Consider the following 27,199-nt stretch of genomic DNA (forward strand, 5'->3'; position numbering starts at 1 on the left):
GTTCCTTCGCTCCATGATTGGTGATGGCTCTTTAAGCCACTTTGCCCAGCCCTGGAGAAAAATCTTCCCTAGAACTCTGTGCCTTTCCACTTCCCTTCTTACTTTCAGAAACCTCCTCAAAATCATTCTAATCAGCCAACCCGTCATCATCGTCGTCAATATCCTGTACGTGAAGAGTGCTCTGTAAATCTATATTGTTCATGCTTATATGCTTTTACAGAACTTAGCAAGTAAGTTGTAGCACGAATGCAGCTGCAAAGTGACAAACAGCGTTGCCGCATCAATCAGTCTTTTGTTCACATATGTATAGGACAAACATTTTAATATTAGTTTATTTTAATGTTTTAAATTTGTGCATTATTTATATATAATTATATATAAAAATATTTGAAGAAATTATGTAATTTACTTTGCCTTGAAGGCAACACTGAGGTGTACTTTAGTTGTTAAACTGTTTAGAGAACTTGTTTGGAGTCAGAAGTCGGGTCCGATTGTCTTTTGACCAATTAGCTCATCTCAGCTCTTGAAAGGGAACTTTATGTGCAGCAAAGTGACATCATGTGTTTATCTAAAAGAGAACAGCCAAGCCCACAGAAGATTTAAAAAAAAGAGGGCCAGCGCAACACATTTGTTTGACTATTTAGTTTACTCAGTTTGCTCTAGCATGTGACAGAATTTGCAGCAATGTGAAACTTCCAATAGTCTCCTGTGAGTGTCAGCTGGCGAATAGGGTCAGAGGTCAGTGTTTGGGGCTAACAGCCCGGAACAGCTGCTGGTTCACAGCGTGCAGTGCATAGGGGAGGTGACTGCTGTGTAAGTTTTCAGTTTGTGTTGGGAGTGTCTGACGTTCCAGCTAAAGAGATTGCGCCTGGTAGTCTGCAGTTATGCCCTGCAGCATAACTCTTAACCATCTTTGGGATGTATTTGGGTTCACTGTCGATGTGAATGAAAAGAATGAGGAAGAGTAAAGTATGCTGGATCCTGCACTGTCCCAGCTGCCAGATGACTCTTTCACTATGTGATAAATGATGTGTGACTTGTTTTGTTGTTGTGAATGGAAGTCGGAAAGCAACAGTCATCTTGGACTAATGATAGCCACATCTGAAAAGATCACTTTCAAGTGGGCTGGAAGTTGCTCTTCCAGTTGGACTAAAGTAAACTAAGGAACGGACGCAGGGTTATCTGTGAAAGCATGTCCAGTGCTGGAAAAGCTGCCTGCAGCCCAGGCTTGATCTACAGACACTGGAATTGGGAAAGACCGGTGGGGATTGACTGCAGTTCTCCTGAGCCCCGCTGCATTTGGCTGGCCGCACTGAGGAATGTGACCTCGGAGGTAAACCCCAGGAAGGAGAGGGACAGTGATATCTCAGCTGTCAAAAGAAAGTACAGTTTTCCTGTTTGGGAGGAGGAGGAGGAGGAGGAGGAGGAGTTGCTGGTAAGGTGTTTGCTTCGGAAGCTATGAACTCTTTGCTTGTCTGTGTATTGTGTAGGAGAAAAAGTGGATGCAGCCAGATTTAACTTCCTGGATACTGCATTGCCTCAGGAAATCTTTAAAAGAATATAAGTGCAGACAAACCTTGTCTGTACAAACATGTAGGAACAACAATGGCTGCCTGATAAAACTTCTTTACATTTTGGCACTACAGCTGCTGATATCTCATTAAAGCACTTGCAGAGTTAATGTACTAATAGCAGTTTATGTAAAAATGTTTTACTAATAATTCAAATACATTTAATAAGTTTTGAATTAACCACATAATCTCTAATGGGCTTAGAGCTGCGGAAATCTTTTTCCGTGACACATCAGTATTGAAGCCCAGCTAATGGATTTTCAGAAGATTTGTGAGTGTTCATCCATTGTCCTAATGCCTCATAGCACAGCCCAATAATACATCGACAATAATACATCGACAATAATACATCAGCACACAGCACCATGGATCCTTTAGTCTGCTTTTTACAACAGTTGTAGCTAAAACTCTTATTCTAGAGTAAAGCAGAATTGTTAACATATTGCCCCAAAAAAAAACATTTGTTATGAAGACATTCAGCTTTTCACAGTAGAAGTTTATTCCATAAACAGGATGCCTGTATGTGCACATTGCTAACCTCTGCTCTTCATGCCAGGTACTGCCTCCATAATTGGCAGGAATCCAAGGCTGTAGGGTGGAGGTCAGTGGCCTAAGTACAAAGCGCATGTTCTTGAATTTAACTTTTGTTATGAAAATTTGAATATCTTCATAACACGTAGCGCTGGAGAAACATTAGTTAACTGGTCTACTTTCTATTCTGTTTGTATAATCAGAAAAAATCTATTGCATAGCTATTTCTGGGTATGGTAGTGTAGTAGGTTATGTTGTTGAACTAGTAATCCTGATCATTTATAATCTAGAGAATGTGAGTTCAGATCCCACCATGACAGTTCAAGAATTTAAAGTCAGTTTCGAGAAAAAAAATACGGAAATTTAAAGCTAATATCAGTAAAAATGACCATGAAGTTGTTGGATTGTCGTAAAACCTGCCATTCATACCCAGTTTGGCCTATATGTGACTCCAGTCCCACACCACTGTGGTTGACTCTTAACTGACCTCTGAAGTGGCCTAGTAAGCCACTCAGTTGTAGCAAACCACTACAAAGATGACTGCAGTGGTTCCAGGAGAAGGCCCACCACCACCACCTTCTCAAGGCAACTAGGGATGGCCAATAAATGCCGGCCATACCAGTTGCGCCCATGTCCTGAGAATGAACAATAATAATAAAAAAAAAGAAAAATATTTCATGAAGACATCATGATCCACAATGGTATATTATCATAAATTACAGATACTAGCTTTTAGTTCCAGGTTTTTATAAACTGAATTCAAATGATCAAACTGCCAGAGTGGAATTTGAATTCCCATTCTATGGATAAGTCCAGGTCTCTGTATTACTAGTCCAGAAACACAATCACTACCATATCCCAAATTTTATGCAAGTGGTACTGCAACACATGGTACTGTGGAAAAAACTGTTTCACAGCAACATTATGAGAAGCAGTGTGCAATCTGCTTAGCAACCTAGTTTACTTTCCAACTTAATTTTTTAAAATCATTTTTGCTTTTAGCCTTGTCAAATGAATGGTTTAAAAAAACACACAATGCGGATGTGTAAAATATAATCTATGTCTGACTAACTAAATGAATTTTTCAAAAACTGTTTTCTCATTTAGATGGCTTGAAGACAGATTCTGTAAGCAGACTACAATCCTTATGATCTGGAGTCTGCATCTTTTGTTTCTTTGCTCTCCAGAAATAACATAGCCCAGACCTAACTATTAACACTAATTGCAGTAACTTGCTTATTTGAATTTACATAAGATTCCCACTCCGTCTCCACCTCCCAAAAGATGGAAACACCACACAGAAAACCAGTTTCATATAGGCTTAAATGACTAGTTGAATTTATATCCAATTTAATAATTTACTTCAGCAAAGATATTAGGCAAACACTTTGTAGCACATGTTGAAATTTATAATACATATATATTAAGAATGTCCACTTTAAAAGTTAGTTGTTCTCTCAGCTCTTCGTTCAGTTTCTTGAAATCACAATTTAGTGCCAGTTCTGCCATAGATGGAATATGTAATCTGAATGCTTATAAAGTCCTTCCTACATTACGACAATGACTACATTTCATTGGCTGTAATGTGCTTTGAACCATCCTGAGGTCATGAAAGGCACTATATAAATGCAATCTTTTTTCTTTCTGTTATTTCTTTTTTTTTTGTTCTTTTTATTCTTTGTTTTTTCTTTCGTTTGAACAATTTCCAGATAACTAAGGGGCACAAGGATTTTCTGGTTTTAAACTCTTAATTCCTTTGCAGATAGGGATTGCAATCAATTTGTGATGAAAGCAACAATACTACGACAATATTTAGTCTATAGCACAGATTCTTGTACTGTTTGTTCTAAGATTAAATCATGAAGACGACCTTGCGGAATACTGATGGTATGTAAACATGCATTGTGTGGAATCTTAGCCGGTTTACCACTTCAATAGCATCATAGGAACTGGGGTAGTCCATTCAGCCCCTCGAGCCTGTTCTGCCATTCACTTAGATCGTGGCTGAACTGTACCGTAACTCCTTCTACCCGCCTTTGTTCCATAATCTTTGATACCCATACCTAACAAAAATCTATAGATCTGATTTCAATTGATCCATCATCCACAGCTTTTTGGGGAAAGAGAGTTCCAGATTTCCATTACCCTTTGTGTGAAAAAGTGCTTCCTAATTTCACTCCTAAATGGCCTAGTTTTAATTTTACAGTTAATTGTGCCTCCTTCTTCTGGATTCCCCCACCAGAGGAAATAGTTTCTCTGCATCTAGCCTATCGAATCCCTTCATCATTTTTGAACACTTCAAGGGACTGCAAGCCAAGTTTATGCAGCCTGACCTCATAATTTAACCCTTTAAGCCCTGGTATAATTCTGGTAAATGTGTGCTGTACCCCCTCCAAGGCCAATATATGTGTCCTGAGGTTTGGTGCCTAAAACTGAACACAGTACTGGAGATGGGGTCTGACCAAGGCTTTCTATAACTGAAGCATCACTGCCTCGCTTTTGAATTCCAACCCCCTTGAAATAAAGGACAACATTCCATTAGCCTTTTTGATTACTTTTTGTATCTGTGCACTAACCTTTAATTTGTTCATGTGGACAATTAAATCCATTTGCTCCTCTACAGCTCCTAGTCTGTCACCATTAAGAAAATAATCTGATTTGTCTTTCTCAGATCCAAATAGGTTGATTTGGATCACATCACTGAGTCACTTTCCCCACATACTGTCCAGCAATTTTGGTATGAAGCAACAATGATGCATTTGTTTGATACTCCATATAGATGAAATTCATATAAACAATTCATGATCCTGCATAGAATAACAAGGACCAAAGTATAAAGTAGCAGTCCTGTGACACATGCACATCACTGGACCCTGTATTTACGCTCAGCACCTTTAGTCTAAATAAACAATTTGACACTGACTAAAACTGATTTTATTGTAAGTCACTCCATTTGTAGGATATAAAATCATATAGATCCTCGTTTAATATCCTCTATTTATATTGTGCCCATTTATTTGGTAGTGGGTGGGTAGCTCACTCAGTTGAGTGGCAGACTTGAGACCAGCAAGTCTTTGATTCTACTCCCTATGAGGTTCATTAAGTGTTTCATCCAATTGAGGTGGATAGAATGACTACCATGTCTTAGATGTAGGATGAAAGCAAGAGACAGCAGGGACTCAGCGGTGTGTGCCAGACTGTTTCAGAATTTCCTATATGTTTGGCGGTGGAAATTGGAATCAGTGCTGCATCCAGTAGCTATTTTAAGGGTGATGGAGATTGTCCTCTGTAGGTAATCTCTCCTCATCTGGTGACACAGTACCAAATTAAAAACTAATTTTCATTTATTCTTTGGCTGTTGAACACTTAAAATACACTGAGGGAAGTATTGGTGTAAATGCTATTATCTAGTTAGGGTGTTCCCCTGTTTGTACAAGCCAAATGAAAAATATTTACTGTTTGGTCTTCAAAAGATGTAAAGAATGGATCGATGCCACAGTTTAGAGGAACCATATACTTTATATTTGGACAAGTTCTGGACCAGGATTATTCAGAGATTCCTTCCAGCTCTGCATCAGCATACAAACTACAGCATTAAAACTTTAATTCACTAAATTGAAAATGACTGGGGTCCTTGTAGCCCTGTGTTCTTTCCCATACTTTCCCATACAGTGGAACCTCAAGATTATTACAAATCTTGTCATCAGAGATACTGATGTGAGACGCCGTTCGACCCCATTATCTTGTCTTTCAGTAGAAATAGTCATTTTAAATGGGGCTGTGACATTCTTTGCCAGCACTAGGTAGGACTTTTTCCATAATGTTCACAACAAGCAGGAGAGGAGGAACCAGAACAGCCCTATGTACTTTTAATGATTAAGAGATGATAATTATGGATGATCCCTAAAATGTTAGTTACCACCTGACGGTTCTTCAAAAATGGTAAATTGATGTAACGATTAGTAGGGGATCAGATTTTCATGCAGCAAATCATTTTTGTATTAAGGGTGTATTAGAGGCTCCCAGGCTTCATTGCTGTGGGACAGAAACAGCTTGAAGTTTTAAGAAAAGCTGACCATGGCCAGGGATGTGGATGAGGGAAAGTTTGAGTTTGGGCCTGAAAAATACAGAAATACTCATGAATAGATTTGTTTTTGTTCCATGTGGTAGGATGGCTGAAGGTTCATCCACAAAGAAGTTTCAGAACCTGAGCTTTTGTTACAGTCTTATTTTAGCTAGCACTTACAGTATAAAATGTGTATAAACACCATCATACCTGCAAGAGGATTGAAGCTTGCATGTTGTACAATGTCTTATTTTTTTTCAGATGAACAGTTCTTTCCTCAGCTGTGTTCACTTTTCTGCAGCAGTTTACAGTTTCTAAACTGTGAGGCCATGCGTTAAATTAACTTTTTGTAAGGATGCCACAGGCATCGGTTTTCATACATGGTCACTTAGAGAGCACGTAATTATCGTATTTGTTTTGTTTTATTCATCTTTTAATTGCAACATGTGACCTTCTAAGTACACCGACATAAGATGAAGACCCTAACCAGATCTCTGTCTTCTGGAAAAAAAACTACTGCAGCTGTTGGAAATCTGAACTAAAAACAGAAAATGTTGGAAACACTCAGCAGGTCAGGCAGCATCTGTGGAGAGAGGAAGGTAGGGTTAATGTTTCAGGTTGATGACCTTTCGTCAGAATGGTCGGAAACATTAACCCTACTTTCCCCTCTCCACAGATGTTGACTAACCTGCTGAGAGATTCCAGCATTTTCTGTTTTTATTGCTCTCTTCTCTGACTCAGTCTCTAATGAATCTGTGAAGAAGTGAATGATATAAAAAAACAATTTTTCAATTTGAAAAAAATTCCAAATCAAGGGCCTGCAAACAGACAATGGGCTGGTTCACTGTTCTTTGCAATGTTGCATTATGATGCAAACATGTTGATACTAAACACGCTGAACTTGTTCATTGTAAGTTCAGGAAAGAGATTGGAGTACTGGCAGCAGATCTAGAGTCACACAGAAATGTGGAGAACTGGTGGGAGTATAATCCTCAAATAAAGCTGAATATTTGTGTTTTTTTCAAACAAGGACTGAGCTTGTAGAATGAAAAGCTCAAAAATGGCCTCCATTTGGGGTGGGGGGGGGGGGGCCACAAGGTCATTTTTAAAATGAATGTCAGGGACTTGCCTCCGATTTACTGTTGAGCTTTTCTGTGGGGGAGGTTTGGCTGCGATCACTAATACAGAGTAACAGATCTGTGTTCCTGTTGTTATTTAAAATTATTTGCTTTGTTCATTATTCAGTAGATATTGCAGGTTTTTCATTTTTAGCATAGGTGGTAAGAACTGAGGATACAGGATTTTAACTGTTTATGGGTCAGCGATTTCTTTATACATAAATCCATAAAATTCTTTATTGGGAATAATCAGAGGGGTAACACACTTTCAGTAGAATTAGATTATAATTGAAAATGCAGGTATCTGACCAGAGCTCTGAGGGGCAGAGAAATAAGATAATTTTAAGATAATAGCTGATGACCTCCTAAAAGTGTTGTGCCAATGTTTCAGAGTTGACTTCCGCTAAACTGGATCATCAATAAATTGTACTTGAACCTCAATGTGACCACTTGTTTCCTTTAAGAGATCCAAAGAGACTGCTTAAGTTTTGTTTCCTCTTTGTTGCTACTGTAACATCTACCTTAAGGAAAATTAAACACTGGCAGTGAAGTAATTCCTTTTCTTACATCACTCGTTGTGTGCTATGAATGTATCTGTCACACTTATTCACATCAATTTTCTGCCTGCTACTGGTATTGCAGTGACAATTTTTCTTTGTAAGGATTCATCTGTTAATTTTTACAGCTCCAGTGTAAAGTCTGTTGGAGCCATGATATTTCCCCTCTCCACTAATTTTAGGAAAAAAATGAATGTGAGTGTAGAGTGGTGTACCATCAGGAGACACCTGATGTTCAGGTCAGACACCTGAACATGATGAATTACTATGGAAACAGATTTCTAAAGCCTCAAAAGTAGGTCACCTTTGTTTGGGTGATTTCAATTTTCCTGGAATTCAGTGGTGCGATGTTTTACCCTCTTTTGTGGTGGGAAGTGCAGCTGAAAAATTTGTTGAAAATATACACGACTGTTTCCTGACTCAACATGTTAATGAAGTCACCCAGAGATGATGATATATTAGATCTAGTGTTTAGTAGTGAGCTGGGCCTCCATGTGGGGGGAACACCTGGGCAACAGTGACCACAAAATTATAAGTACTGAATATCTACAACTCGTACCAGATTTCAGAAGGGCAAACTTTGCTAAAATGGCAGATGATTTAGAACAGGTTATTTGGCTAACCCTACTGGATGGTGATGAGACCGATATTGAATACAAATGGAAAGTTTTTAAGAACAAGATTAAAAAATGTGGAAGACAAATATGAACCCAAAGTCAAAAGAAGGGAGTGTCGTAAGAAAAAGCCATGGTGGCTGACTTGTCATGTATAAAGACAAATAAGATGTAAACAAAAATGTTTCTATAATCTTAAGGCATCTAATACTCAACTAAACAGAGTTAAGTACAAAAAAAACTAAAGAAAACGAAGGCTGCTATTAGATCAGCTAAAAGGATAATGTAAAAGAGGATTGTAGACAAATGTAGAAGTTTTGGGAAAAGCTTTTTCAGTTATGTGCAGAATCAGAACTGTCAAAGGTTGTATTGGGCAATTGAAGGATGGTCAAGGACAGGTTATGAAGGACTCACTGGGTATGGCAGAAATATTAAGTGGGTATTTAGGATCGGTCTTCACTCTTGAAGATGATGCTCGACTGTTACAATTTAATAATAAAAGTAGTAATATTAACATAGATAAACATATGCAAATGTTACACCCATGTTCAAAAAAGGGGAGAGGGATAAACCCGGCAATTACAGGCCAGTCAGCCTAACGTTGGTGGTGGGGAAACTTTTAGAGACAATAATCGGGGACAAAATAATTTGGCACTTGGAAAAGTATGGGCTAATAAATGAAAGTCAGCGTGAATTTGTTAAAGGAAAATCATGTTTGATTAACTTGATTGAGTTCTTTGATGAAGTAACTGAGAGGGATGATGAGGGTATCTGGTTGATGTTGTGCATATGGACTTTCAAAAAGCATTTGATGAAGTACCATAAAATAGACTTGTTAGCAAAATTAAAGACCTTGGTAATAAAGGGACAGTGACAACGTGGATGTAAAATTGGCTCGGGGACAGAAAACAGAAAGTAGTGGTGAATGGCTGTTTTTCACACTGGAGGGAAGTATACAGTGGTGTTCCCCAGGTGTCAGTATTAGGACCACTGCTCTTTTTGATATATATTAACGACCTGGTCTTGGATATAGAGGGTATAATTTCAAAGTTTGCTGATGACACGAAATTCAGAAAGGTAGTAATTGATGTGGAGGATAGTAACAAACTTCAGGAGGACGTAGACAGACTGGTGAAATGGACAGACACATGGCAGATGAAATTTAACGCAGAGAAGTGTGAAGTGATTCATTTTGATAGGAAGAATGAGGAGAGGCAATATAAACTAACTAGTACAATTTTAAAGCAGGTACGGGAACAGAGAGACCTGGGGGTGCACATACACAAATTTTTGAAGGTGGCAGGACAAGTTGAGAAGGCTGTTAAAAAAGCATATGGGATCCTGGGCTTTATTAATAGAGGCATAGAGTATAAAAGCAAGGAAGTTATGCTAAACCTTTATAAAACACTGGTTAGGCCTCAGCTGGAGTATTGCGTTCAATTCTGGGTACCATACTTTGGGAAGGATGTCAAAGCCTTGGAGAGGGTGCAGCGAAGATTTACCAGAATGGTACCAGTGATGAGGGACTTTAGTTAAATGGAAAGACTAGAGAAGCTGGGATTGTTCTTCTTAGAGCAGAGAAGGGGAGATTTAACAGGTGTTCAAAATTATATGAGGTTTTAATAGAGAGGGAGAAACTGTTTCCACTGGCAGGAGGGTCATTTACGAAAGGATACAGATTTAAGGTAATTGGCAAAAAAAGCCAGGGTGGGGGGGGGAGATGAGGAGAATTTTTTTTACACAGCGAGTTATGATATGGAATGCATTGCCTGAAAGGGTGGTGGAAGCAGATTCAATAGTCCCTTTCAAAAGGGAATTGGATACGTACTTGAAAAATTTGTAGGGGTTTGGGAAAAGAGCAGGGGAGTGGGACTAATTGGATAGCTCTTTGAATGAGCCGGCACAGGCATGATGGGTCGAATGGCCTCCTTCCGTGCTGTATGATTCTGTGATATGATTCATCAACATCACTATGATCTCCCCTCTTTGTGTGTGTGTATCTGATCTAGTGCTTGCTTTAAGTGGAAGTGATGAGAGCGGTGGTGCTCTTTGAGTGCATCGAGTTGACAACTGGGTAATCCTTGTTCTGTGAAGAAAACAGATGACATCAACAATATATAAATGCACTTATCCATTTGAGTACTGCATTATCATCAGTGAGCATGAACATGCTGATGCAATATGCGATATCATAGAATAAAAGATTAATATGGTATATACCAGTAGTCCTGTGCACCCCTCCAAATTCCACAGTCCCAGTGCCTTCCAGATTCATCCCCCCGCCCCCCCGGAATAAATCAACCATTGTTTGTTCACATAGTATGCGATTCATGCTACAGACACAACTCCTTGTTGCATCCTGTGCCCTCCTGTTGTGTATGAGTTTCGCCTTTAAACATGAGAGTAATTGGGTTGAGTCAGTGTAATTTAGCCCATGGCATGTATGATATAATCACCATAACTTTGCTATTTTTACTTCTACCGCGTTACTTGCTACATCCTTGCTGATATTTCGCTCAGCAGTGTGTGTGTTTTTTTTTGCATATACTTTTAACAACTTCCTTGTGCCGAGCATGTTTGAAGGAACTCCTTTCTCCATTAAAAATCTGTTTGTGCTTCTCCAAAGCAAAACTCACCAGTATGTGCACAGTGCCACCAGTAATTGTGCTTTTTCAAACTTGGCGTTCAGCCATTTTTCTCAAAAAAAAATTGTGCACTCCACCAGTAAGTTAAAGAAATTTTTGGCATGAATCAGTTAAGTGCCTTGTTAGCTGCTTGATGAGCTTTAAAGGATCATTATTGCGGGTGCTTTCTGATTGGCTGCTTTCTTCATTGCTTTTTGTCACATTTTCAGAAATCATTTCAAAGCCATTATTTTCTGCAGTTTTGTTGGTGGGTCATTAATTATAATCAAGAACTGGCATTTCGATGGGAGGAAGATCCAGCCCAAACATCTTTCATTGCACATATGGCAGTGATTATTGAGCACTGAGTGCTTTGATCAGAGGAATAAGGAGTAGTTGATTTGTGATTTGCAGTAAAGAAAATAATTTGATGCATGGAATGAATAGTTTACCAGAACATAAACATTAATAACTTTTATTTGGGAGAGAAAAAGAAACTTATTTTTGTAAATCTGTTTTTTGCTCATACTTTTTAAGTCTTTTCACACCACATACCGTTCCCAGACTAAGAGGGTATGCCGTGCCAACATTTCTAGGCTTCTGTCAATGCAGCTTAGAACTTGGCCACCTGGAGATATGTGGGTGCAGCACAGAACAACTTGATGGCTGCTTTCCTTCCTATCCCTCTATGGGGAAAACACTAACATCTTCTCTGTGCCTTGATATGGGGGAATTGAGGCATAAACCCATATTCAAGCAGTCTGTGGCATAGAGGATACCTTACATTTTTATTTTTAGTAAGGCTCAATTTAATTAAACGGGTTATGTTCCAGACTGAAGTAGGTTGGGGCAGTATGTTGGAGCAAGGATACGTTGCACCAGTGTGTTAGTAATGTGGGGAAGGCTCCTCTCCCATTGGGGAAACGCAATAAAGGGAGGATAATCCCTGAGTCAATCTCAGTGAGTATAATTGGCAGAGACTTGGGAACAAGTCACCCGCCTAACATTGCCCCCGTTGGTGCATCCCCGGGGCAACCATAAGACCTTTGGAGAAAAATGATTTTTATACTGCTCCTTGAGTACTGTTTTCCAGCTAAAAAGCCTCAATAACTAAAGCCTATCCTGATAATTAAGGGCCCTTAAACTAAGTATCATAGAATAGAATCATAGAATCTTAGAAGTTTACAACATGGAAACAGGCCCTTCGGCCCAACATGTCCATGTCGCCCAGTTTATACCACTAAGCTAGTCCCAATTGCCTGCACTTGGCCCATATCCCTCTATACCCATCTTACCCATGTAACTGTCCAAATGCTTTTTAAAAGACAAAATTGTACCCGCCTCTACTACTGCCTCTGGCAGCTCGTTCCAGACACTCGCCACCCTTTGAGTGAAAAAATTGCCCCTCTGGACCCTTTTGTATCTCTCCGCTCTCACCTTAAATCTATGCCCCCTCGTTATAGACTCCCCTACCTTTGGGAAAAGATTTTGACTATCTACCTTATCTATGCCCCTCATTATTTTATAGACTTCTATAAGATCACCCCTAAACCTCCTACTCTCCAGAGAAAAAAGTCTCAGTCTATCCAACCTCTCCCTATAAGTCAAACCATCAAGTCCCGGTAGCATCCTAGTAAATCTTTTCAACTCTCTTTCTAGTTTAATAATATCCTTTCTATAATAGGGTGACCAGAACTGTACACAGTATTCCAAGTGTGGCCTTACTAATGTCTTGTACAACTTCAACAAGACATCCCAACTCCTGTATTTAGTGTTCTGACCAATGAAACCAAGCATGCCGAATGCCTTCTTCACCACCCTATCCACCTGTGACTCCACTTTCAAGGAGCTATGAACCTGTTGTACTAGATCTTTTGTTCTATAACTCTCCCCAACGCCCTACCATTAACGGAGTAGGTCCTGGCCCGATTCGATCTACCAAAATGCATCACCTCACATTTATCTAAATTAAACTCCATCTGCCATTCATCGGCCCATTGGCCCAATTTATCAAGATCCCGTTGCAATCCTAGATAACCTTCTTCACTGTCCACAATGCCACCAATCTTGGTGTCATCTGCAAACTTACTAACCATGCCTCCTAAATTCTCATCCAAATCATTAATATAAATAACAAATAACAGCGGACCCAGCACCGATCCCTGAGGCACACCGCTGGTCACAGGCCTCCAGTTTGAAAAACAACCCTCTACAACCACCCTCTGTGTTCTGCCGTCAATCCAATTTTGTATCCAATTGGCCAGCTCACCTTGGATCCCGTGAGATTTAACCTTATGTAACAACTTACCATGCGGTACCTTGTCAAAGGCTTTGCTAAAGTCCATGTAGACCACGTCCACTGCACAGCCCTCATCTATCTTCTTGGTTACCCCTTCAAAAAACTCAATCAAATTTGTGAGACATGATTTTCCTCTCACAAAACCATGCTGACTGTTCCTAATCAGTCCCTGCCTCTCCAAATGCCTGTAGATTCTGTCTCTCAGAATACCCTCTTAACAACTTACCCACTACAGATGTCAGGCTCACCGGTCTGTAGTTCCCAGGCTTTTCCCTGCCGCCCTTCTTAAACAAAGGCACAACATTTGCTACCCTCCAATCTTCAGGCACCTCACCTGTAGCTGTCATTTGAGAGGCTCACCTCTGGACCTTTTCCAGAGCTTGTGATGTGATGGGGTTAAAACTGGGTGCTGTATTCTTGAAGTGGCTGAACCTGGACTTTGTACAAGGTAAAAAATGTACTTTCTTTATATTTCGGTGTCCTAGGTATAGAACCCTAGCAGCCTATTCACTGTTTCAACAGCATCACCACACTGATTTTTTACCATCAATGTTTCGTAAACTCCTAGGTCCTTCTTCCACTCCACTGCCTTGAGTGGGTAACCCTGCAGGATGTATACATGCCTGGAATTATCCTGGTCCAAATGCATCATGTTACACTTGTCTACATTGAAAGACATCTGCCACACACTTTTCCATTCCCCCAATGTGTCTAGATCTGCCCTGCAGACTATTTATTTTATCTAAGGCCCTAATTCCTGTACATATCTTTGTGTCATCAGCAAACTTGTAGACTGTCCAATGCCTTCATCCAGATCATTAATAAGGATGGTCAAGAGCAAGGGATCTAACATGAATCACTGGTTCCGCGAGTGACTGGCCCCCGCGCACAGCTGCTACCATTTTATAACAACCCTCTGTTTACACGAATACAATCAATTCTCTATGAAATCTAAAATCTGCCTGCCAATCTCACAAGATGCAACCTTTGCTTAGCAGTGTTTTGTGCCACACTATACCAAAGGCCTTTTGAAAATCAAGATACATATTGTCTATTGGACTTCCATCATCCTTAAATCTTTATAACCTCCGTAATAACTTCCATAAGTTGATGGGACAAGACTTTTTTTCTAGAAACCATGCTGGGATTCTCTAATAACCTCTCCTCTTTCTGAATGATTAAACAACACATAATATCTTCTAGCAACTTGCCTGTAACTGAAATTACGCTAATGGGCCTGTAGTTTCAGCAAGTTTTTCACACAGGAAGTGATCAGCACTTGGAATAGACTTCAAGGCAGAGTGGTGGAGGTGAAAACCTTGGAATTATTTAAGAAACAATTGGCAATGGGGAGAGTGTAGGATCATTCTGGATGGATGAATTAAGATGGGCTGAATGGCCTTCCTCATCCGTAAGTATTTTATGATCATTGAAACCTCACAATTTTTCCCCCCAAAAGAAGGAAGATTGAAGTTGATCCATACTGGTTGTCAAAAATTTTTTTGCTAACAAAACAGGGAGCGGCAGCTGAAATACTTTCAAACTAAGTATGTAAGCAGTGCTTTCTGACTCCCAGTGGAATTTCTACGTGTTCTAACATGGTCCTTATTGCTGAAGAATGACATCAGGATCTAATGCAGCATCTGTGATGTTAATTGGAAACACGTGACTTTTAAACTCAGTTGTGACTTGTAAATCTGACTGTATTGCAATCAGTATTGACGGGGTAATCAGGATTTTTAAAAAATCAAGCTAGCAAAAGAATGTACATTTTTTTAAGCTGCTGATTTAATTTTGAACTGCATTTGTTTGAGATTTCTCTAAACCTACTGGTACCTCTGTCTTTTCTTGGCTCTATTTATAATATTGGAGCGAAACTTCATGTCATTCATGGGAAATCAATACAAAGTATCCATTCTTGGGCTGCCTCTAAGTGGCATTTTAAAAGCATTGACTACAGGAACAAGGAGTTACTGAAATCCTAGTAAAGTATGCAGATAGCAAATATACAACAAGCATGATTCTAGGTAAGATGTGGTTTAGTCGATGGTTTATGTTTCCCACAAATAACCACTAGAACTTTATTTTGTAAAGCATTATTATTTCATAACACTTGCTAGTCACTCACTGAGCCATTAAAAACATATTTAATTTTTTGTAACATATATATCTACATCCCATTCCCTGGTTAAGAGGGTAGATAGGTGGAATCCATGGTTACCACGTTGATGCATGATGAAAAATATTTATGGATGTGTATAGTTTATTATAATTTGCTGTCAGTCCAGGCAGCTGCAACATTGCCTAAATGAGCATTGTTGTCAAAATCTCCTTGCAATTGCAGGAGGGACTAGTTTTAGAAGATTTTGTTGTGGTATAGCATGTATTGAACATTGTTTGGAGGGGAACTCCCATCACATTAGAGTGAAGCCCTGTTATTGTTACTTCACACTTGGAACTTGGCTGGCAACCTGAGAGACACACTAACAGAAATCCAAATGTATTGTAAATCATGTTGTTCATGCCAGCAAGAATCCAATATTAACAGTGAAATACATTATTATCTGGCAATAACAGCCATTTATCTGTTCCATCAAATTCAAAGCAGCAGTGGAGATATTTTTGAACTGCAGTATTTGTGAATTTTCTGATGACTGGCTTAAAAGATTTTCTTCCCGAATCCTTGGCAGATAAGTTAGTATGGTTATAGTATACACCAGTTAACATGTAACCTTTTCTATCTATAAGGGGCAGTACATATTTGTGTGACAATCAGGATTATGCTAGGATTATTCTAAATCAATATATCGAGCATATAGCTGAGAAATTCTTGCCTGATAGCCAGTGTGGATTCAGAAAAGTTTTGATATTTTGAGCTTTCCCCAGTTGCAGCAGACTTAAGCTTGCAAATTTGGAGGACTGTTTATACAGTTAATTGCATTCCTGAGATGTCTATGGGGTGCAGTCTGATGCAGATGGTTTGGCCTGCCTTAATGGTATGCAGAACAACCGTAAGTAGTTGCAAGGAAGGCACAAGCCTGGCAGAGTGAAAGCGACACTCGGCTGATAATTAATGCATATAATGGTTCAAGAGTGAGCTCATGGTGGAGATGTTTTGATCCGTTACTTTTCTCATCCTTTTTCTAGAAGACCTAGCTTGGGGTATTAGGAATGCCAAGAGACTATATTAGACCATAATTTATTCCCAGAATGTCAGTATAATTCACAAATAGGTTAGGGGTTTGTTCAAACTGTGTAATAGATTTACATATATATAATAGTTTGTGGATTCCCGTGACCATTAAACAAATGTCTACGCAGGGAAAAAAAATACATTTATCTTCCCCTTGCCAACCAAAACGTGACAGCATATTGACTGGGGGAGGATGTTGTGAATGTACAAGCTTAAACTAAACCCTTTTATGTTCACATAAAACCTGCTCAGATGACTTTTGGAAGGGATGCACCATATACAGATTCTTTACTTTTAGAACCTGCTCCTGAGGGAGTTTTAATTCCTGTTATCCAAATTTAAAACAAAATAAAAAAAAATCTTCATAACCATTTTCATATTTTAAAAAAATCATTTGGAGGATGAGAAAAAAGCCACACTAGTGCTACATTGTAGTAAACTCTATATATAATATCACCAATTCCTCTTGTATCTAACCATTTGTCTAATTGTCCAAGGGATAATTGACATTGCAATTAGACATTATGGAAAGGATCCAAGCTATCTAAATTGAGAAACCTATTAATCTAAAAGTGAAGATTAATATTTTGCCACTAGTACAATGATAAAATTGGGCTACTTTGTGCTATCGGATTTTGCTTTATTCACACAATTATCTTTATTGTATTTACCACATCTGTCCTGTAGTATAATAAATTGTGAGAAAAATCTTTTGTGCTAATAATTCCTGAGAAAGATGCGTATTGAATATTTTTATGCTATTGACTGCAAATTTTCACTTAATAATCTCAGTATTGTGTGTTAACTATTAATCTTTCAACAAAGTTGCCATCACATATTAAATGAGTGAAGTGTCTTAGCCATTGGATTGCTGTCATGCCACTCACTACCAGTAAAAAAAATACAGTAACAGGGAAAAAAATTAAACTGCATCGACCAATACCACATTATATGGTAGCAGTCCTTCATTCTCAAAGATGAAAACCCTTGTTGGAAAGAGCATCAGTCTGGATGAGTGTATTAATGACTTGAGACCAATGCAAGAGATTCAGGCTCTCGTGTGTTTCACAGATTCAACAACTTGTTTGGGATTAACAGGCTACCATTATTTAAATTTTCACAGTTGCCATTTCTATTTCAGAAGATCAACACTCTGATGCTCGTACCAGTTAAAGTTGCCATGTATTGCTGCTTGCCAGCTACCAATATTGATATTGAGGTTATGCTTGAGTGAGTCTTCGCATCTCTTTTGCTGACCACCCTCCTTCTATTTGTCCTGTTCCAGCTTACTGTACAGGACCCTCTTGGCATTCTGGAGTCTTCCATGCAGCTGACATGTCCTGACCACTGCAGATGTGCTTGGCATGGACTCAATGCATGAGAGGACCTTGCAGTTGGTAATTTTATCCTGCCACTTGATGTATATCATGGACTTCAGTTGTTGAAAGTGGGACTTTGTCAAACTGATGAATGTGACGGCACAAATTGTTCAGGACTGACAACTATGTAGAAAGACTACTGTCAACGGCCTGTACATTTTCAGTTTGTTGTGAGCTTAACAATGGGTACATGGGACTTAGTTATAGACAGTAATCTCCTCTTGGAGTTGAAACTGCAAAAGCAATGTCATCTGTACTTCAATGATAACTCTGCATATCCCCAGGAATCTCTTATTCTCTGTATATTTACAACACCCACTAAAGGGGCAGAACAACATTAAAATATCGATGTTTTCTCCAGTTTGATTGTTTGAATCCAATCCTGAAGATTGGCTATGCTTCAAAATCCTGGCTTTGATTCTGCTTCACTGGTCGTGAGTAGAGCAAATCGATTATTCATACAATGTTCACATGGATCCAATGGCAGGAGATGTTCCCTTCTGCACTCACCAGCCTACAAATTTCCTGTTTATTGAAATGAATGGAGGAAATCGTGGACTGGCAAGCACACAAGTGGAAAACCCTGCCCAAAGTGCCAAAGTATCTTTCCACCTCGAATCGCAAGACAACATGTTTCACTTACGCCTTTTTCAAAAACAGGTTGCTAAAAACGCTATTTGAGAGGTTCCAAGTGCAATGCCTGCCCCAAGGAAAAATGGTACTGGCATCTTTATTACACTTGTTCAGTTTTAATCTGACCTACACTTTGTTCCATTTATGGTGTTGGGAACAAAATAACTTTTTGTGGTGTTGACATTAGAGCAATTTAAATTTCAGTAGGGATTTAATGTTTGAATTAATTGAATTTGTCACTAAATTTATGTAGGTAGGATATTGCTGCAATTTTTGGAGAGAAATAAGTCGATGGAGCAGCATCATTTTTTTAAAAATTGAGAAACCTGGATGAAGGGCCAAGGCCCATAGGGCAGGATACCACCAAGGTTGAAAAGAGTAGGAGAGAAGACAAGGTGATACCAAGCTTGGGTTTTAAAAAAAACCCCAAGATTTGAGTTTTAAAATTATAGAAGGACTGAGGAAGATGGGGTCAACAGTTTTGAGGTTATGGGAAAGAATGTGTTGATTTCGATAATGTACTGAAATGCTTCATTTCTGATGAACTTGGTAGATTGGAGTAGAAGGCGCAAGTTAGCAGAAATGTAAAGGTGAAGCTAAAAATCAATCTTCAAAATAATGTTGATAGTTTCAATTGGTGCTCGAAGAGTGAGGGACTCCATACCGAGACCACTGATCTGTGGCATTGCAGCCCTACCCTGTAGTTCTTGCTCATGTGGAGACACTAAAGCAGTCTAGTGTGCCCGTTTAAATCATTGCAAATAAAATGTGGTCTATAAAACAAACTGGTCAAAGAATAGTTCAACTTTAACTTTTGACAGGCTATTGACTTCCTGCTATTGTGAGGTGTGATTGTAATCGGAGCAGCTGCTGAAAATTGGTGTGTTTTCATTAAATAATGGAGGCACATAGATTAACTGTTCTCCATAAGTAAATCAGTTGACCATGCGTTTAACTACACAAAAACCATTGTTATCATCAGCACAGGTAAATAATGTGGCTACTGATTAGAATTGGGACCACAAATCTGCTGCCTGGGACTTAGAGGAGGAGACTATAGAAAAAGATGGGAATAACAAGATGATGTATTTCAGCAAACTGTACGCGATAGGGGAAAATAATCATGAATCTTAAATTAAACACTCAGGAGTATGCTGAATATACAGCAAGGTTTCTTTTCATAATTCACTATAAATCATTGTGTTCTGTTTGTACGATGCATGAGGCGCTTCAGTGGTTTATATATCATTTTTGTGTGGATATTAATTTGTTCATGATGAACTTCAGAGAGACCTACCAATGTGGATGCCTGTGGAGTGATCTGAAGCTATGTATTTACGTTATCGCGGTCACTACTGAAGGATTAAACGATTGAATGTAATGAACAACATGTTTTACAAACTATATCAAAGTCCCCAAGTTAAAGCTATGCAAAATCTGTAGAACAGATGAGGTACTGGAAAACCACACTGATTATAGCACACCAATGACAATAAAATTCAAATAAATTGAATATGTTTTGGAATTAGCTGCAACTTGAGGGACCCCTACCCTGTAAGCAGTAGGTTCACATTGGCAACAGTTCACTTCCTGTGCATTTTGAGCCAGATGTTGAAGTCCTTGAATACGTCGGGCCTGGTCTGGATAAAAGTGATTTTAAAACGTTTTCTAAGGTACGTAATGGCAACATGTTCTGGCTGGGGTGGAAGAAGGGTGGGAATATTTTGGGAAAGAATGATTAATGTATCTATCACTTTTTCTGCTGGTTAAAATGTTTTTCACTTTTCTTAAGCCTACATTGGATTTCTGGAAGTCTAATTGTGCGTGGGCATGTTAATGGCTTGTGCTGTATCACCTTTAAGCTGTTAGATTCTTGTGCAATTATCCATTCTATCAATCTCAGTTTTGCCTTTACATAGAATTTCATTGGCATGTTTCTGACAGTACATTCTTTCAGCCCAACTGGTCTGTGCTGGTGTTTATGCTCCACACAAGCCTCCTCCCACCCCTCTTCATCTAATCCAATCAGCATATCCTTCTAGTCCTTTCTTCCTCATGTATTTATCCAGCTTCCCCCAAAATGCATCAATGCTGTTCACCTACTGATGTTTAAATCAGAAAAGCACTCACTGCTGATAGTAAGGAGACGACAGGAAGGTCATCCAACAGCCAAGCGGAGGTCTGGTTTAAGAAATGGGTTTTCTTTATGTCTTTGTTCCCATTTGGTCAAATAGTTTGACCCCTGCATTTTATATTCTCATCTGATCATGCATTTTTTGGTTGATCGGTATTGATGATGAGCCCTCGTGCGGCTCGGTGGGTAAATGCACCGCCTGGTGTGATGCTGAGACATACAGTGCAGGAAGGTTTTGGATTTGACTCCCAGTCTGCACCGAGTTAGCTGATCTCAGCCAGGGTAATAGTGGGGATGAAGCTACGGTCAACCTCTGCATCCCTGGGCTAGAAAGAGGAAAAATTGGTCACGTTTCCTGCTTTTGGTCAATATCTAGTGACTCCTGCTGGAAACTGTGTATGTATGGACTTCAGATAAGATAGCCTCCTGTGAGTCAATGATTCTGCTGTTTGTCTGGGCTCACTTGTGAAGTATGGCCACTTGGGCAAGATGGCCATGGAAATGTACCCAGCCTGACTTAGCCTTTCGGAAAAGAAAGGAGGCAAAAAAGAAATCCTGATTTCTAGGCAAAGTGTGGTTTTGAGTTTATCCCAGAACTGTACTATTGATGAGACTTGTAAGGCCAGTTTTGAGCCACTCCACTGTGATTGTGAGATCCAGTCTCTTCCTTTTTCACAGCAATTTGATGCCACATAGATGTGAGGAACATTTGCCTGAGGAAGGAGAAAATTTTCTCCTTCCTCAGGCAACATTTGCCTGAGGAAGGAGAAAATCTCCGAAAGCTTGTGAATTTAAAATAAAATTGCTGGACTATAACTTGGTGTTGTAAAATTGTTTACATAGATGTGATACAGCTGAATTCTTCCTGTGGTCAGGAAACCTTTGTGGGAATGAGGCTTCAGATCTGAAGGAATGAGTCAGTCCCAGGGGGAAGATTATTTTCTTCTTTGTGGATGGAGATTGTATATTTTATTTAAATTGGTATGTTGCTGGTTATTTATTTGCATTTTAATGGATCAATTGGAGAAGTAATTTTTTGAATTCTTCTTTGGAACATAAGATTGTAAAATACATAAATGTGTAGGTCAGCTTAATTGTGAAATTACTTTTATTCTGTGTGAATGGAGTTATAATCCTGTGATTTGATCTGGACTTTTTTGTCTAAAAAACAAATAAAACATTTTGAATGTAAGAGGGTAAAAAGCTGCCAACAGGAAAGCTGATCAGCTTCTTTAGATATTGACTTTTATTTTGGCACTGTTTACTTAGTTTTAAACATTAATTCTCTGTGCAAACTGTGTTTGTGAGTTGTGTACTATTTTGCTGTTAAATGTATGCTTTTACTATTCAAAATAGTGAATCCTAATTGTGGACTATCTAAACTGATGTTTGGTGGGTATTTATTGCAAAAACCCATTCAAGTGCAAAAACAAGGAGATTCCGAGTGAATAAAGTAAAAAGTGAATGGAAAGTGGATCTGTTTCGAATAGTCTGTGGTTTCTGGCTGTAAATTGTCCTTTCCGTTCAGGTGCAGCCAACAAAAGGCTGAGCCAATATTCTGAAGGTGAATGCTTTGTTTGAGAATAGGATTATTGTCAGTTTAAATATCCATGCCAACAAATGAAAAGTTCACAAAATGCAGTCTTGCTTTTTATTGAATGTTTGACTACAATGGAGTGATAAAGGGTGGATTTTTTCACCTGTATAGGCTGTATTACTTCCATACCATTGTAATGTTTCCCCAAAGTGAGATATTTTTGTGACCCTGACACATTCTGGAGGGCTTTGGTTTCAGTTTGTTATAGTAGGAAGAATTGTCTTTATCCTCTCCCCCTCCCCATCACCAGCACATTTGTACGGTATCAAGAGGGATAGCTAGACATGAAGGCCTGTGTTAGAATGAGACTCCCAGTGAATTTTTTTTCTTTTTCCCTGCGGTCAAAACTTAACGATAATTCATAACAGGATGGTTACTGTATGTATTGTTGGGCCAATATGATTTTCAGTACATGTGGGGCAAAAATGACTGTGTGTGGTGTGATGAAAATAACAAGGTGGTTTATAGATAGCGAACCATGGAGTGAAGTTGCCATATTACTCTTGAAAGGTGCAGGTGCAAGTGGTTTATGTTTAGCCACATCATGAGTAGTTTATTTTCCAGTACTGTTACTGCCTGTAATGTATTCTATTTTTACTGCTTGTGCATGCAGGGATTGACTTAAAATACAGTTATTGATGTTTGTTTTGTAATTTTAAAACCACTGATTTTCCCCTGGGGTCAAAGAGCAGGTGGCTTAATATGTCTGTGATGAGGTTTGTTGGGGCTGGCAGTGTTGATATTATCATCAGCAACTTGCATTTACGTAGTGTCTTTAAAGTTCAAAAAAGAAGTCCTAAGGGCCTTCACAGACAGGTGATATCAGACAGCAGTTTAGTGAAATAACTAGCATCCATGTTATTTAAGGCCAGCGTATGACACGCTTTCTTTCATAACCCTTTTCTGCATGTACAGCCAACCGTGGGAATACAACAAGCAAGAAAAAGGCTTCTTAGTCTGGGAAGGATTATTTCTGCATGAGCTCTTGTGCTTCTGTTGTTTTCAATTAAGGAAGAAATTATTACAAACCCCCTCTCCTTGGCCTCTGTTTCAACTTAAACAAGTGAGTTTGGTCATTTTGAGCCAGAGCACTTCAGTTTTTCACAAAGTATTTCATAGAAAAATAAAATTTAGGGTGTGTTTTTAAAAATTACTACATTATTAGCAAAATATTACTATAGTGCTTTGGGTACTATGGGAGTTCTCTCTCTCCTGTAGAACATTATTTGAATGACCAGATCAACGTACACGCATGATTGTACCATGTATCTACCCAGTGTGTTCAGGGATTAACCCCCTATGCTTGTCTTGAGTCCCAAAACTCTAATCCATTAATGTTGCACTAACTATGGATGGTGTTGCCTATCCCTGGAGGGCAAAATGACTTTTTGAGATCTGTTTATAAAGCCAATTGTTAAAAATGTAAAAGCAATTGCCAAAAAAGAATTGCAACTATTGAAATTTTTAAACTTGTGATGTTTGTGTTCTTAACAAATTTTGCTCCATTTTTCTCTACAGACTAAAGCCCAACAAGATGAGAGATCCCCCAATGAAAATGCTAACACGGTGCAGGATGAAGTATTTTCATGGCCTGGGCCAAAGACTGTGCTACTCCAGAAGAACTCTCAAGGTTTTGGGTTTACACTGAGGCACTTCATCGTCTACCCTCCAGAATCAGCTGTGCACTCGAGCTTTAAGGTAGCAATGGCGTTTATAGTGTGCAATATTAAATAATGTTTCACAGGAACATTTAAGTAACAGTGTACATGCATGTAGACTATAGCAGGGAATTATAAATGGACCCACTGGCTTAGTCCTTTCTTCAATCAAGTGGCCTAGCCTTAGTTCCCTGATAAAGCATGCAACTGTTTGCATTAGTAGGGTCTGATTCATTTTGGAGGCATTTTCTTCAGTTAATTTTGGGCTGCTCCATTGTGCACAATGAAGACTAATTTTATAGTGGTGACTGATCGGACAGCTCATCCACAGTTAAAGTTTGGTTAACATCCCTTATAACACATCCAATCTGTTTTCACGCTCTAGGAAAAATTATTGTAGGAGCTTAAATATCTACTAAACCACAGTTGTTATATATTTAGGATCTTATAATAACCATACTGTTCTCACTTTTGTGTCTCAGTTCCGGAGACAGGGTGCAGAGGAGTATGTTGGTTTGTACTTGTCCTGAGGTAACTTCCATCTTACTTGGGGTATCCTTAATCAGAATTTTAAAAAAATTTAACAATTCATGAGAATGCAATTATTCTGACATTTGTGATTGAATGCTGAATAATATCTAAATGGAGATAAAGTTTGAAATATAAGACCATGAGAAATAGGAGCAGGAGTAGGCCATACGGCCCGTCGAGCCTGCTCCGCCATTAAATAAGATCATGGCTGATCTTCTACCTCAACTCTACTTTCCTGCCCTATCCCCATATCCCTGCATTCCCTTAGTGTCCAAAAAAAATTTAGGTTTATTCCTGTTCAGTGAGTAATCTGTTTCCCACAACATTTTATTCACTCGTCAGGAACTCAGTAAAACTTCCTGTCACAGGATTCTTGACACATTTTTGACCTTTTTTTGCTTCTAAAATTTAAGCTGTTTCATATTATTGTAGATGATATTAACTATGCGGTTTATGAAGAAGCTGATTTATGTGTAATGTAGAATACAAACATTGTAGAATGTGTAATCGGGGTTAGAAATCAGAAAGTTACAGCTAAAATCATTCCTTAACTGTCCTGAATCCAATGGGTGTCGCTTGAAAATGGTCTTTTGAGTTAGTCATAAGTGAATATTTATCAGATATTCAGTAGAGCTGACTGTAGCTTAAATGTGTTCTGTATTTTTGTTGCTGAAAATGATGCTATTTCAAATGATGTTTGAGTAAATAAGCAATAGAAATTCTCGCAACAAACATCAGAAAAAAGACAGATGGATATTGTTAATCTGCCTTGGCTCAGCTGTCTTTGTTTCCTCATTAAAGGATGCACTATATCACCTTCATTATAAACCCCTTCTAATTGTCCTCGTGAGTTTTTGCATGGATGTAAAACTAAGAAATGTAATGGACAAACAGCTGCTCCTTACCAATGATACAACTATCAGTCAAACATTTTGGGGCTAAGGTTACACTCAAGGACACCAAACAAAAGGCTAATCAAAAACAGTTTAACTTTGCAAAAAAATTTGTGTGCATAAAAATTAAACCCATTATATTTAAAATGCAGGAAATAATGATCCAAATGGTTTTGAATCAGCCCAGATAACACCACCTGCATTGTCTCCTGCAGCAGTGAATGGTTAAGATTGGACGGAAAGAATAAATTGAGCCACAAAAATTATGGGGCAGCTTTTCTGTGGATGTTTGACTGAGATCATTGCTGCATCAACTGTTGCTATCTCTTGTATCTTACATCCTGTAGAAGGGTAGTATGGTGAACTGTTCATTTAAGGTCATTGTACAGATTTTGTAAAGACTTCTCTGTTGACGATTCAAGTTTTTAACAAAATCACTGGAGATGATTTCTTTTAATAAAAATAATGCTTCACAACTTCTCCAATAGTTCAGTGAATTTATCCAGCTAGTAGCTGAGCCATATGGACCAGGTGGGGCCCACGTTTGTCCCTTTCTGGCGTGATGGTAGGGGTAGTTTCAATTGACCTCAGTATTGCTGGGTTAGGAATGGGGAAATTGGTTGGGGTACCGCTCTTGATCTCTATCTGCGAGCTCCTTCTGGATGTATGTTCAACACCTTCACAAAATGGAGCAGAGGGAAAGAAAATCCACAATGTCTATAGCACAGAAAACAACTTATTTTAAGTACTTATAAAATACCACATCCAGCTGATAAATCATGACAATCAAAAGTAGATTAAATAGCAAATGATGAGTGATTGAGGTAACAGTCTGGTCACCATAAACTGAATTTTGGGGTAGAGTATCTGAAATAGCCTGTTTTGAAATCTCTTGCCATGATAATGTCACTGTATTTTGGCCAGTATGATAAGTTAACACTGTGGGAGATGTTACATCTGCCTTACTACTTTCAACCTGTACTGTTTTGTTCTGCCAAATGTATGTAAAGATATGACTGCATCCTTGCATTACTGTTTGTGCCATTGTACCCTTCTCCACTTATAAACACAACGAAGTGCATATAATGGGGGGAGTGCCCCATTAAGGGCTACTATTTGATCCAAGAGATCAGTAACATCAGGTTGAATATTGTTTTTGTTATTACACACTTTGTAATGTCTATTTAAGCTAGAAGTATTATTGTTGGTATACAGGGGGGAAAAGTTGGGTTATTGTTTAAATCTCAAGCCTATGTGGTTGTAGCAATCACCAATAAGATACCTGTTCTTGTCACAATTGCCTTGGGCTCAACCTGTAGTTGCATCACCTAACTTGTTTTTTTAAAAAATAGTTTCTAGCGCAGTTTTAAAATGGCCATCTAATACTCTGGTTTTCTGGGACCAGGTTTTGATCCTGGAGAGCTAGATTTGGGTTTATAGTTCTACCTTCACTGGAATCACCCCTTTTATGCTGTAATCATAGCTGGGACTACTTAGACTAACATAATGCACAGGTGCTTCTTGTATCTGCACTTGTGTGTGCATGATGACATTGGGCCCCTTCAAAATTAGAAGATAATTTATGATGGTGTGAGTAGGTTAATGACATTGCATTGATCCTTTCCTAGTAATTGTTTTTAAATTCAGAAATTTAGGTGAAGGGCTGAGGCGCTCAGTGCAGGACATCAAGGCTTAAGAGTAAGATAGCAGACAATCTGCAATGCTTTTTATAATGGAACAATGGGGCTCAGTTTGGTGTTTCAAATCTCAGCATTTATTCCATGTTATCCAATCTTCCAGC

At 38.8% G+C, this 27,199-nt stretch overlaps 1 protein-coding gene across 1 annotated transcript in view; it reads left to right on the forward strand.

The window, feature by feature from the left end:
• Positions 1-889: 889 nt before the first annotated feature.
• LOC137299843 (rho GTPase-activating protein 23-like) overlaps positions 890-27,199 on the forward strand; it is a 172,295-nt gene continuing 145,985 nt past the window's right edge. Inside the window, exons 1-2 of the mRNA XM_067968766.1 lie at positions 890-1,435; positions 23,835-24,014. Of these exons, the coding sequence (XP_067824867.1) occupies positions 1,193-1,435; positions 23,835-24,014 (423 nt within the window). The 5' untranslated portion in view covers positions 890-1,192. The remainder of the gene's footprint in view (positions 1,436-23,834; positions 24,015-27,199) is intronic.

Source organism: Heptranchias perlo, chromosome 30 (genome assembly GCF_035084215.1).
Source record: "Heptranchias perlo isolate sHepPer1 chromosome 30, sHepPer1.hap1, whole genome shotgun sequence".
NCBI classification, from domain to species: domain Eukaryota; kingdom Metazoa; phylum Chordata; class Chondrichthyes; order Hexanchiformes; family Hexanchidae; genus Heptranchias; species Heptranchias perlo.